The sequence below is a fragment of the Ictidomys tridecemlineatus genome, chromosome 10 (assembly GCF_052094955.1).
Source record: "Ictidomys tridecemlineatus isolate mIctTri1 chromosome 10, mIctTri1.hap1, whole genome shotgun sequence".
NCBI classification, from domain to species: Eukaryota; Metazoa; Chordata; class Mammalia; order Rodentia; family Sciuridae; genus Ictidomys; species Ictidomys tridecemlineatus.
Window position 1 is genome coordinate 115,236,409 of NC_135486.1, and position 14,474 is coordinate 115,250,882.

General features: G+C 40.8%; 1 protein-coding gene across 2 annotated transcripts in view; it reads left to right on the plus strand.

Annotated features, from left to right (window-relative positions):
• Window positions 1-14,474, plus strand: part of Zkscan1 (zinc finger with KRAB and SCAN domains 1) — a 41,191-nt gene that overhangs the window by 13,607 nt on the left and 13,110 nt on the right. For both annotated transcript variants that reach the window (XM_005328432.4, XM_021728535.3), the window contains one exon: window positions 18-7,163. In XM_005328432.4, coding sequence (XP_005328489.1) covers window positions 18-910 — 893 coding nt within the window. In that variant the 3' untranslated portion in view covers window positions 911-7,163. Of the gene's footprint in view, window positions 1-17 lie in introns of those variants that run through there.

Consider the following 14,474-nt stretch of genomic DNA (forward strand, 5'->3'; position numbering starts at 1 on the left):
TCTATTTATTGTGCCAGGTTGTGAAACCAGAAATGAGAACAAGGAGTCGACCTCAAAAGCTGAAGTCACAGAAGACTCAGCATCACATGGGGAGAAAGCAGGAAGATTTCAGAAAGAGTTTGGAGAGAAACGCGAACATCAGGGCAGAGTAGTAGAAAGGCAGCAGAGAAACCCTGAGGAGAAAACTGGAAAAGAGAAGAAAGAGTCAGGTCCAACTACAGCCAGGGAAAAAAAACCTACCACGGGGGAGAGAGGTCCGAGGGAGAAGGGAAAAGGGCTGGGAAGAAGCTTCAGTCTGAGTTCAAACTTTAATACCCCTGAAGAGGTTCCAACAGGAGCAAAGTCTCACAGATGTGATGAATGTGGTAAATGCTTCACAAGAAGTTCAAGCCTTATCCGCCATAAAATCATCCACACTGGAGAGAAGCCCTATGAATGTAGTGAGTGTGGGAAAGCCTTCAGTCTCAACTCAAACCTTGTCCTGCATCAGCGAATCCACACAGGAGAGAAGCCTCATGAATGTAACGAGTGCGGCAAGGCCTTTAGTCACAGCTCGAATCTCATTCTGCACCAGCGCATCCACTCTGGAGAGAAGCCCTATGAATGTAACGAGTGTGGGAAGGCCTTCAGCCAGAGCTCAGACCTCACCAAGCACCAGAGGATCCACACAGGGGAAAAACCCTATGAATGTAGTGAGTGTGGGAAAGCTTTCAACCGAAACTCGTACCTTATTTTGCATCGGAGAATCCACACCCGAGAAAAGCCCTACAAGTGTACCAAGTGTGGCAAGGCCTTCACCCGAAGCTCAACCCTCACTCTGCATCACAGAATCCATGCCAGAGAGCGAGCCTTGGAGTATAGCCCAGCCTCCCTGGATGCATTTGGAGCATTTCTCAAAAGTTGTGTGTAAAGCAAGAATTTGTCATCAAGCCATTTCCCCCTTTTGTTTCTAAAATTATTTCAGAAATGTGTGCCCATTGAGGGGAAAAAAACAGCCTCAACAGATTTTTTTCTTTTTTTAATTATGATTAAGGATCCTTAGAGTTACATCAGCAGTGTTCTGCCTTTGTGTTGTCTGTGGGCAGGTAATTCTTCCACACAGCCCCTGCAGGGAAAACTGGTCAGATGGGTAATCCATACAATATTTCCACATAAGATAAAAGCACACACGCAGGAAAACGTCAAGCTTTTCAGTAATGAGGATACCTTTAAGGAGCTCTTTGAATCGCAGCAACCACAGCATAAATTGAAAGAACAAGATTGGCTCTGTGAATATGCTTCTGAAGTTAAGAAGCCACTTGCTGCAAACAAGCCCTACCTGGCCAATATCTTGCTTATTTCTCAAAAAAGAGAGAGTTAAAACAAAAACTACATGGGGACATGCTGCTGCTCAAGCTAGTTATATATCCCATAAGTTATATAGCTGATCACTGGTAGCCTACCAAAGCTATAGAAATCTAGGACTGTGCTGATCAGTATCAAACCAAAGATTTCTATCTCTTCCTGAAAGAGAGGGTACGTGCACCAGTCTACAGTTCCAAAGGACTGCAACAAATGTAGATGGTTCTATCCTCATCACTGAGATCAGTTCTCCTGAAACAGCAACAACAATTCAAAACACTTCTCTCCCTTCTTGAAGTCCCTAAAGCACTCTAGCACTCCTAAATGCATTTCTCCACAAATTAGCACTTGATCATATACTGACTTTTAATCCTTCATTGTTTCATATATGGAAGTTTTTATTCATCCCCCAAAAGAGATGCTTCGGTTGTCAAGAGATATAGTTATGTTCCTGACAGCCCGGCACTGTACCTAGTGCTGAACCCATAAAGAGACACTCCTTATATCCTATATCTGACTTCTAACAGGACTTTCATATTTATGATAAAGCCCTGTGAATCATGAGTACCTGAAATATGGTAGCCTGGCCCAACTTTGAAAGAGGACCTTCACAGCCACACGGCATGCTAAGCCCTCTAGGGCCAATGCTAATTTTGTCCTAAACATAAACGAAGGCACTGATTAGCTGCCTGTATAGACTCTTTCTAAACATGGATTGGTGAATAAATACTACAGAATGTCAGAAATTTACTACATTGATACCATCTTAAGGGAAATGTGAACACTGACTAAGGTCATTTTTTGACATCTTTCCATGGCAAAGATCTTAGCCAGAATTCTCTTCAGTCGGCTGCTGAACAATATGATGATTTAGGCACTTTCTGAATTGTTTGTAACTTAAGATATTATAGTTCAGAAGATGTGTTTTGTTGCTTTTCAGAAAAAGAAAAGGGAGCATTTTTTTCCACACTTTTCCAGAAACTTTCAAAAAGAACTTACCATCATTAGCAGGCAATTATGAAAGGTAGTTCGTTGCTCTGAGCAGTTCACTGATAGAATATCAGAAATGGTTGATTGTGTCATAGTCATAGTGCACGGTATCTTTTTTTGTTACTCATCACTAAAGACTGAAGTGAGGTTATGGAATTATCTCCATTTGTGCAGCTCAAGTCAGGTGGCTCTCTAGAAGCTGCTGGTGGAGACTGTTTCACATATACAGGGGACCCAAGTATCATGGACTGTGACGGTATCAAGGGTTTGGTTAGAGAGGGCTCTGTTCATGAGATGAGAGCTTTCAGATGGCCATGGATAGCCCTGCAGAAAGCTAGAAACCGGCTAAAAACAAATCTGAAGACCATCAGCATGAACACCCTGTAACAGGAAAACCCCATTTCAATTTGAGATGTTCCCTCAAGAAACAATAAAACTAGCATTTATCAGTCATTTGCTGACCAGCAGCAAAAATCCACAAGATAGCATGGTGGAACCAATGAGATGGAGGCATGCATGGGCTCAGCTCCAGACCACACTAGAATTCTGCACAGCATTCATTCTTGGTCTCTCTTTGGCTTTCTTACTTGGACTAACCGCAGCTTCTCTGTAGCTTCTAAGCAGTTTCTTCAGTGTTGACTGGGGAGACCACGTAAAATAAGTCAGCCAGTTACCAGAATATTTCTATCCATCCAGCTAAAAAAATGATATATTCTAGAAGAGTATATCTAATTCACTTTCTGTAGAGAAATGAAAGTAGAAATTCATCAAGAATTTTCTTCAAAGAATGAGCCACAGTGGTGGTTGCCTAGAATATTACTGGTGCTTTTGAGAGGACTTTTGTCCCCTGAAAGCAACAAAATGAAGTGCACAATTCCAGGCATCCATTCCAAACTCTCTGCCTTTGTTCTTAAGAGGGAAAGGACTTTGGTCAGTTTCACATTGGCTTCGCCCCCACTTCCCCCACTACATGCTGACAAAATTCAGCTGTCATTTTGGGATTTTGTTTATAAGTGAAATTTAAATATGACCTGTGCCCCTTCATTTGGCTCCCATTTTATTGGGATGTTCTGCTGGCTGATGGATAGCTACTGGGGTTGCTTCAGATCTTTGGCAGATGCACTCTTAGAGGCAGCAATTTGAATGCTTGTTTCCCGAGAACAGGCTATAACTAGTTATTAAAACCATTTGCATTGCATTCATTTATCAGATGCTCAGTGCAGAGGTGTCATTGGGCCATGGTCAAAAACTCTGGCAACATCTAATTAGTGCTCAGGATAGACATTCAAAAGTTCTTTACTGGGTGAAGTCTGTTAACAGTTGGTACACTATAGCTGACCATCAGCATGCTAGTTGACCTAATGGGACTTTTTTGAAGTTTTTAAAGATACACCTTAACCTTGCCAGGAAGAGAAGTAAAATTATTCAGGTTGTGGGTATTTGTTTCTACTCCAGCCTGACAAGCAAGGCTAAACTTGAGAATATAGATATGTGAGACCTTTTGGTATTTAAGGCACTTAATTAAAATTAAAGTCATAAAGGTAAAACTACTAAATGTGTGGAGAGAGTGACATGTTTGATATGTAGGACGGTTCACATATATGTCAGAGAATTTATTCCAGAGAGGAACCTCTTGAATGTGATAAGTATGGCAAAGCCTTTAATCACATCTCAGCCCTTAGCTCAGAAAGCTTACACTGTAAATAAACTTAATAACATTATATGTGAGGAAAATGTTCATGTATAGCACTCATTGCTTTGGACAGAAAATGAATTCCCTCGGTATGTTCTAGTCATGCGATAAATTACAAAACACGGCAGAAGGAGCTCGGTCTTAACTCCACAGGATCCACAGAAGAAAACAATGTGGGGAAATGCGAAAGAAATAGCAAAATATACAACTTTAAAAATTGTTAATGTTGGGTACTTCTATACATTTTGTATGGCCATAATGTCACTGTGTTTTGTACCTGGACCCCTATTATTTTGTACATTCCCTTGTAAACAGATAATGTATTTTAATTTGACAGAGCACATCACTTCAAAAGAGAGAGGTTTTGAAGTGAGTAGTGAAGAGATTGATGTGGTAATGGACAAAAAGTCAGTTCACAGAACTGAGAAGTGGGAGGATGAAGGGGAAAAGACCTTCATTGTTTGGTGCTTATTGAATTGAGAGAAGAGATCAGTAAATTCATGAGGAGAGACAGGCTAATAGGGCACTAAAATGAAACAACTCCTCTAAATATCTGCAACTTATCAAAAGAGTTTTCAAAACTGGGAAGTTGACCTCTGAGCTGCTGGGTCACTACTGCAAGCAGAGGGAGTAGATGGATTTGAGCTTGTTGGGGGAGGAATTGAATCAGTGAGTTGAGAGTAAGACATACTGCAGTGGCCAGTGGGACTAATAATCTGACCAGATTCTGTAAAACCACAATCTTGCCTCCCCGCTAACTTTTAAATCTTTATGCTTAAAAATTGGGGATGTGAAAACACCAAGATGGGCAGTTTCCTGGGAAATAAGTTGACACTGCAGGAGGGTTGTCTGATGAGTCTCAAGAAGCATTTTGCAAGATTCCCTTGGGCTGTGCTCCTGTGTACCTTCCTTGTCCCCATGCTTCCCTGGTTTGACTGTTAGGAGAGAGGGTTTGTGAAGATTCATAGTTGTAAACATTGTTCTGTTTTGTTTTTTGATCTAGAATTAGTCACCTTCCAGGTAGGCATGCTGGTCCATTTATCCAAAGCCAACTAAACCAGTCCATCCTGACATCCTCATGAAATACTGTGTGAATTAGAGTAAAAGTATTGAAATACAGCCCAATAGTGACAGCAATACTTGCCCCAGGAGCCCTATTTTTGTGCATCCCACTCTGAGTAACTTCTCAGAAATATTTGAGGATGCTGGGGTTTCCCATTGGGGAAACTAAATCACTGCAGATTAAGTGAAACAGACTCAGAAAAGCAAATTAATTGGTATAAATAAGTTGTTCTATCATAGAAATTAGGGTAGATGTTCATTTCAACTACTGGAGAATTTAATATAAAGCATTATTGTTTGAAAAGTTTTCCTAACATAGATTTAGTTTTCATTTTTAAAATGGACACTCTACCTTTAAAAGCTGTTACTTATTTTGCTATTCAGATTAATTTTTTATTAAATCCAAAAATGAATTTATTTGTTTTGCTTTTCAAAGCTTTGTAAAACAAACTTGAAATTAAAGGGAGGTAAGCCATCTCCTGTTCTGCAGGTCAAAAGTTTGGGAAATAGTTTGGCATCCCATAATATAAGATGTATTAACATGAGAACTTGGCTTCATACTGTCTGGTTCTCTTTACTAGAGGACACCACCAACCCCCTGCTTTTCTCTGTTATCCTAAACGGTAGAAGAAAGTAGTCATTAGGTAATCTCTAAACCATGGTTTGCTGTGATTTTAATAGTTCTTAATCGTGAAGATGCTCACACCTCCATTTACTAAAAGAGTCATGATTCACTTCAGCTTACATAGTAATCGGCAAAGTTAATTGGTTTTTTGAATTAAATTTTCTCCCCTCAACAAGCATTCAGTAAGCAGTGAGGCCATTTGCTTGGTGATGCAAAGAATGAGGTCTGTGTGGTTGAAAGAGGCAGCGCTGGTCTGGGGCTGGGGCTCAGTGGTAGAGCGCTTGCCTAGCATGTGTGAGGCACTCAGCACCGCATATAAATAAATGAATAAAATAAATGTCTATCAACAACTAAATATATATATGAAAAAAAAAAGCGGTGCTGACACTTGGATTTTATTCCAGTTTCAGATTTGGCTTTTAAGTTCCTTTGGTCCAAGGAAGGAACCAGGCATCTGTAGTCACTCTCAATATTGTGCAGTCTCCTGACAAGGTTGGGTATGTTAGCAAGGAGAATTATACCAGCTGGAAAAGGGAGAGAAAAACCTGGGAATGTGCTGGGCTTCCTGCTCCCTTGCCTTTCTCCTTGCCTCACCTGGGTAACAGCATTCAGCTGCTGCTTGAAGTTTCTAGTCTGCCCTAGCAAGGATAAAGCATGTTAGATGTAGAGGTGCTTCTGCTGGTAGCAGGGGTATTATTTGAAAAGATATATGGGGGTGGGGGGGCGGGAGGAAGCAGGTTGTGATTATGCAGGAAAATCCTAAAAAGTGTATGAGTGTAGGGGTAAGGGGTGGGTTGTGCAAGCAAGATCGTAATTATTTTAAAATAAGCATATGTATTTTTATTAACTTTTAGTTAAATATAGATTATTACAACCAGGTCAACATAAGGCTAAATCTATATATAGAGCTAACTCAGGCATTGTCTTATTTGTAGACTAGATAAAACAACCTGTCCTGTCCTGTCAGTTCCCAGCTTCTTTTAGAATAAATTTAGACCAAAAGAAGAAACTTGTCTTTGTATACCCGCAGAATTAAGTTATTGCTGTTCAAAATTGGATTTTTCATTTTAACAGTCTCTGAAGAGTCCAGGTGCTTAGTAGATGTCTAATAAATGATTTTAAAATTGAATTTGTTTGCTTACAATCCTCATTAACATTTCCAGAAAGGCTTCTTTCACTAAATAATGACATCTTAGAGGAAAGTGGTTTGTTTAAGAACTAGGGAACTCCTTCACTAAAATAGTTTGAAACCTTGATTGAGGTATAAAATTTCAATCATAAGAGAAATGGCAGCAAAAATTCATAGTGGTCCATTTTAGGAGGCCAGTGGTATCTGATAAATGTTAGAGTAGTGAAGTTGGGAAAGGAAATTGTGGGGATTTGTAATATTCTCTTTGTTGTTTCTCTTCTGGGTCATGGTAAAAACAATAAATTATCATCTCTAGGTGGCAATACTTGTGTTTGGTTTTTCAGATCCACTTAGTCATCATAACTGCACAAATTTGCCAGGTGTGGTGGCACACACCTGTAATCCCAAGGGTAAGGCTGAGGCAGGATCAGGAGTTCAAAGCCTGCCTCAGCATCTTAGCGAGGCCCTAAGCAACTCTGCAAGAACCCATCTCTGAATAAAAAGGGCCAGGATGTGGTTAAGTGCCCCTGGATTCAATCCCTGGTACTAATAGTAATAATTGCACAAATTTGGGATAAAGAAAAAAGTAAAACTTCAAAGTTAAACACTGGAACTGCAACCCACAAAACTCAATTTTAGTTTTTTACATTGTCTATTTAAACAATTCACCAGATTTAGTGATTTACTTCACCTGAGTAGAGGTGAAGCCACTCTAGTTCTCTGTCTCAGGCTCCTTAAGATTAGAGTGCTCAGTCCTCCCCTGCTTGCTTCAGAACAATGGTGGAATAAATGGGTCAAGGGAACTTCACCCTGTCTTGTCCCATCCTTGAGCAGAGGGCTGGTGTGCGGATGACTTAATTTAAGAAATAATTCCAGAGAACAAGAAGGTACTGGGAAGAAATCCAGTACATATTGAGTTTGGTCACGGGGATAAGTGAGGCCCAATATCCCCATGACAAGATTGCCTACTCTGGGAACTGCAGGAGGGAGCATTTATTCAAAAGTTGCTCCATGGAGTGACAACTTCCTACTCCAGGTTTGCACACCACGGAGGCCAGGGAGCAAGTGCTGCTGGGTGCACCTGCAAAAACTTCACTCCAATGGCCTGGGTGAAAAGTGAGCTGGGGAGATGCAGGGCAGGATCCATAGTGTCCAAAGCATGATCTGTGAACTGCTTCTCCTCACAAGACTGCTGACACCAAATTGAGGGTTTCCCCACACCACTTATCTCAACACCAGATGTCCTATAAGCAAGCAAATGAACAGCCAGAAGGCCTGGTCTAAGGTGGGCTTGGAGAGGTGCATGAAGCTTCCATACCTTCTCTGGGCAGGTCACCCTCCCAGCATTTCACTATTACCCAAGAAGCTTCACAAGCCTGGGGATTGGGAAGTTTATGGAGTTTTCATTATGTAGGCATGAATGGTTACATCTTTAATCATTGGTGATAACACACTCCAGCCCCTCTGTTCCCAGCAATCAGGGAGTCTGATCAGGGGCTTCAACCCTCTAACCATTCTCTGGTCTCTCCAGCAATTAACACCTATGCTGAAGCTATCTAGAGGACCCCAGTCACCAGTCATCTCATCAACATATAAGTAACACATCTCGGGGCAGAGCATGGTGACACACACCTGTAATCCCAACAACTCAGGAGGCTGAGGCAAAGAGGATTGCAAATTCAAAGCCAGCCTCAGCAATTTAGCAAGGCCCTAAGCAACTTAGTGAGACCCTGTCTCAAAAAATAAAATGGACAGATGTGGCTCAGTGGTTAAGTGCCTCTGGGTTCAATCCTCAGTATAAAAAACAATAACCACCAAAATAACCCACCACCATTCTGGAGAGTCCAAAGGTTCTAGGAGCTGGGTGCCAGGAAATTAGGAACAAAGACCAAGTTGTGGTTTTTTTGTTTTTGTTTTTATCATAATATCATACCTTCAAAAACTCTGAAAACTGCCTGCCCTTGAGGTAGCAAGATCGTATTGTATTTGTCTTGGCTGGTCCATCTGTGATTCTGTAGGACAGAACCTTCCAAATCTGTTGATGAGGGGTCCCTGTGTGAGAGTCTAGGTTGGGCATGGAAAGGACCAGAGGCTCACACTGTCCCCACGGCACCCAAGAGCCACTGAATCATAAGGCTCAGGGTTTACCTCCCGAGACCTCTCTTCCTTCACTCCTGTCCTGTCGAGTGCAAAGCCTGGTAGCTTCTTCTGCTTCCTCCATTCCTGGGCCTGGCCCTGAGAGCTGCAAGAAGGAAAATATGCAGACATGACCTCGTACAATTTTAGGCCACCTTCATTCTTAACCCCTGCCCTTGGTCAATCCTAGTCTCTTGTCAGATTCCCATGTTCCGTGCCCCTCAACAATCTGAGTTTCTCCTGCTCCCTAACCTCACGTGCCTCCCACAGCCTTGCCTCACCCCTTTTCAGTAGATGTCCCTCAATATTTTTTCCAAGGACCTCACCTATCCAAATGTGCTTCCTATTTGCTTGGTCTGACCCAGCCAGCCTGCCCTGCTGACTTCGAGGCACATGACCTCCCTCTTTAGTGCCTCCAGGCTCCTCCTCACCTCTGGACACTTACCCTATGTCTGAATAAGCATAAACCTTTGGTTTTAAGGGACAAAAGCAAATTTTTAAAAATTATGGCACATGCCTATAATCCCAGCTGCTTGGGAGGCTGAGAGGCAGGAGAATCACAAGTTCAAAGGTATCCTATACAATTTAGACCATCTCAGAACAAAATGAAAAGAGCTGTAAATGTACTCAGTGCTTGCTTAGCAGTTGTGAGGCCCTGGGTTCGATCCCCAGCACCACACAGACACACACATACACACACATAAAAAAAATCTTTGGTCTTTGCTTAATCTTTGTCAAGAGCTCTGCCCTTAACATAGACCACATGTGTTTGTATCTTTCCACAATGTCACAATTTATTGAATCATAATAAATTCACAAGCTACATCACTTTCATTGTCGTTAATTCACCAAATACTCATGGTTCACTTGGTAGCAATGATCAGTTTCTTTTATTCCATTACAATCTTAATAATATCTGTAATACTTAAGTCATATATCACACAATGATAGATGGGTTATAGAAAGTCTAAGATAAAGCCAGACATGGTGGCACACACCTGTAACCCCAGCGACTTGAAAGACTGAGTCGGGAGGATTGCAAATTGGAGGCCAGCCTCAGAAATTTAACGAAGACCCCTCTCAAAATACATTAAAAAGGTTGAAATATGGGCTGGGGATATAGCTCAGTTGGTAGAGCACTTGCCTCACATGCACAGCACCCTGAAAAAAAAAGGTTGAAATATAGCTCTGTAGTAAAACACCCCTGGATTCAGTCCCAGGTACTATAGATAGATAAATAATGCCAAGTTTATCTGGCTCCAGCAACTAGTTTCTTTTCACTACTGTCTCTTGTCCTCCTTTATGAGCTTGACGATGCTCCCATTTTCATCCATCACTACTGTGACCCCAAATTATGTTTATGGAGCATCTTTGCATAATGGTTAAGCACACAAGCATTTGGAGCGGCAGCAATTCAGATATTCAAATATGTCTGGTGCTGCTGGAGGTCCTTGAGGAGGAAGGGAATTTGCATGGGGAGGGCTAGACCAAGTACCCATTGTGATCTCCTTTCACTTGGGTTATGCAGACCTTTTCTGGGTTTTTTTCACAAACAAGAGAACAAGTCAGCAAACTGTTATTACAGAAGGAAAAGGTCTTAGCAGGATATATTGCTTTTCTTTTTTTGGGAGAAGGCAGAACAGAGGAAGAATTGAGGTAGATGGAGCCACATCTATCCCTGGTAGATTGACATTAAAAACAGAAAGGAGATTGGGCTGGGTGTGTAGCTCATTGGTAGAGCTCATGTATGAGACCCTGCCTTCAACCCCCAGCACCAAAGCAACACAAAACAACAGAAGATTAGAAATAATATCATAGCAAAGTGTTTTGAGGATTTAAAATCCCTTACTATTTGTGAATGTTGTTTCTTTACCAAGCCAGTTAACTCTCACATGCATGCTATAATTAATCTTTCTCCAAATATTTTAAAGTTGTGGGAACAGGCAATAATATGTGCCCATTTTTCAGATCATTAGATACCCAGATCTTCCAAGTTTCATTGGCAACAGAATTCTGGTTCTAAGGTAGGGGGTTCTGACAGATTCTTTACTTGACCAAACTTTAGTCAGTTTACTAAATCTTTTAGACCCCACCTGTGTACTTCTTGTAAAATTCTGTTTCAGCAATAAACCCTGCTAAGTCAGTTTAGCTGTAATCTGTCCCCCCATTCTCCATATCTTATCTCCTAGATACCTGATTGAGTTCCTCATCCTCTGCCATGCCCTAGGTGATGTCTGATATCCTGGCCTTTGTCCATAATTCTGTTAGGTTGCTTTAGCCAGAATCCTTCCTTTTTTTTTCCTATATTTTATCTTTTTTAGCTACACATGACATTACAATGATCTTGGCAATTCATACATTTGAATCATTGGGGTATAATTTCTCATTTTTCTAATTGTACAGATTGCAGAATCACAATGGTCATAGTCACCTATATACAAACATCTTTCTTACATCTGATGTTTATTCTTAGTAATTTTCCATCCAATTATCCCCGCCCTCTGATCCTATAAATTCCCACTTGCCAATGCTGCATTTGGAGTAAGGCCCAATCTCTGCCTTTTACTGCAAAAATCCCATTTCAGTAGTCCCTATTGGTATCAGTCCCCAAATTAGGTGTTCCTTGCTGTACTCTAACAAGGACTCAGTAATTTTTTCTTTTAATATTTTATTTTTTAGTTGTAGCTGGACACAATACCTTTATTTCACTTATTTTTTTTTAATGTGGTGCTGAGGATGGAACCCAGGGTCTTGCATGTGTGAGGCGAGTGCTCTACCGCTGAGCCACAACCCCAGCCCAATTTTTTTTTATAGTTGTCTAACTCTAGTTTTATTCTCTTTTCATTTTCTTTGGCAAATGTCTTTGCAGCATTCCAGCATACTGTATCTGTGAACTCTTTCTAGGAAGAAGATAGGGAAGTGTTCAGAGTTGCAATAGAAGGGAAGCTTGCCTGGCTGTGTTCTAAGAAAAATCAAGTTTTGATCACCCCCTACTGGGCAAGCCTGCTGATGGCAGCAAAAATAAATGTGGAAGAAATGAGCGAGGAAAACTGAGAAAAGAACCATTTTAGAGAAAAACATGACCATGCTGGAAAAGGAGGAAGGGAGTCAGGGACAGCATTGAACATGAGTAGTTTTTCCCCCTTTTGGATTTCTGCTACAAAGGGCACAGGAATCTGACTTCTTTTGTCAAGCTACAATAATCTCCCAAGACAACAGAGAATGGAACAATGTTCAGCAAGTAAAGTGGGACTGTCCAGATGTCATTTAAGGGAGTTCAGGTCCCCAGGCACCACATTTTATGCTCCAGGATTCAGAAGCAGCTTCTAGGCTTAATCATAAAACTCCTACCTCTAGGCGAGTTTTAGGACAAACACATGAGATTACTTTTCAAATATTTTAAAGGGCTAACAAGAACAACTAGAGGTTTTTTTGTTTTGTTTTGTTTTGTTTTGGGAGGGATACCAGGGATTGAGCCCAGGGGCACTCAGCCACTGAGCCACATCCCCAGACCTATTTTGTATTTTATTTAGGGACAGGGTCTACATTGAGTTGCTTAGCACCTCACTGTTGCTGAGGCTGGCTTTGAACTCGAGACTCTCCTGTCTCAGCCTCCCAAGCCACTGGGACCACCACACCCTGCACAACTAGAGGTATTTTGTGAGATAAAAGGACTAGGATCAGTGAGTTGTAATTATATGGAAGCATATTTATTTTTTCATTTAAAGAACTTTAAGCAATTATACATCTCCAAAAGAAGGAAATTATCTTCTAGAATTGTACCTGGCCACAGAAACAGAAGTCCAGGCCAGCATAGAAGGGATAGGGCAAAAAGAGCTTAGACTGTGGGTACTCACAATGACATTCAGTCTGCATTTATTACCGCCTTCTCAATCATCATTGCCCGTATCAGTAATTATTTGTTTAGATATCTGCCAAGAATTGTATATTTTTCATTTTAAGTTTTTCATATCCTATCACAATGCCTGGCATATTATAGGTTCTTAATAATTGTTGAAAGGGACAGATGAGGCAGGACACTGAAGACAGCAGGAAGCAGTTTTATTTGGGTGCAGCCAGGTTCAGAGGGTAAAGCTTTCACTGTAATCAATTAATCCCCCTGAACCCAGAGTTCAGGCAGTTTCAGAACTTTATACCCAGTGTGTAAGGGGTAGGGCTCAGAAGTTCACAGTCTGTAGAAGTTCACACAAAAGCAGTTTTTTCTTTCACTGCTCTGGGCAAGTTTACCCTTCAAGGACAACACCTGAGAAGGGGAGAGCTGCTTCTCCCCTTTCTTCCCTCCACCTGCCAGCTGTTTCCATGAAGTCCAATTAGCAACATCTTCTCTTATCTTTGGAATGTAAACATCTCTGTGAAGCTCCAGCTCAAGGCCAGAGGCCTCCTTAAAAGAATGTTTTGTTTTGTTTTTTATCATACTCTGTATTTGCAGACACACTTCCCTTGAAAACCTTTACAAATAGTAACAATATATATAGTTAAATATTGTAATATATAGTTATATATATTGTAACTATATATAGTTACAATATATATAACTATGTATAGAGCTGTACATGTACAGAATATATATGTATGTGTGTGTGTATATATATATATGCACACACATATTCTATGGAATATATATATATATATATATTCCACAAGTGTTTGTGAAAAATTTGTAAAAGATGTTCAGCACCTAGAGTGCTGATCTCTTTGAGACCCCTGGCCAAATTTAATTGTAAGATAGAGCAACAGGAAATAGGAAGCTTAAGTACACTGAACTCTTTTGTAGAGATTCTTTTGCTGATAGTCCTAAGATCAATTATGGTGAAGATTTCTGGAGAAGCTTAATTAAGATTTTCTGTGGAGGAGGGGGTGCCACTACATAAACTGATTGGGAATCAAAACCATTCTGAAGAGGAAGTGCATATGACACATCACAGTGAGCCATAAGTCACATCTACTAACTTTTCCTTTGTCTACTCTTTTGGGGTTTTATCTTGTGGTTGTGGTTATATTAATGGAAGGAAACAATGGATCATCCTAAGTTAACTTTTTGTTTTTGGTACTGGAGGTTGAACACAGGGATGCTTTACCACTGAGGTACATCCTCAGTGCTTTTTTTTAGTTTGAGACAGGATCTCACTAAGTTATGGAGGGTCTTGCTGAGTTGCTAAGGCTGGCCTTGAACTTGCAATCCTCCTGCCTCAGCCTCCTAAATGCTGGGATTACAAGAGTGCACAACCACACCAGCTTATTATATTAACTCATTTTAATACAGTACGATTTAGATGGATAACATTGAAATAATTTTTAATGACTTTTTAAAAAATCTCTTGAGGGCTGGGGAGGTAGCTCAGTAGTAGAGCACTTGCCTAACACACATGATGCCCTGGATTTGATCCCCAGCTCAAAAAAGTTTGAATCTTGCCTAATGTCTTCTCTGATAAGGGGGATGACTCAAAATGGTGTTGGGAGGGAGAGCAAGGGAGGAA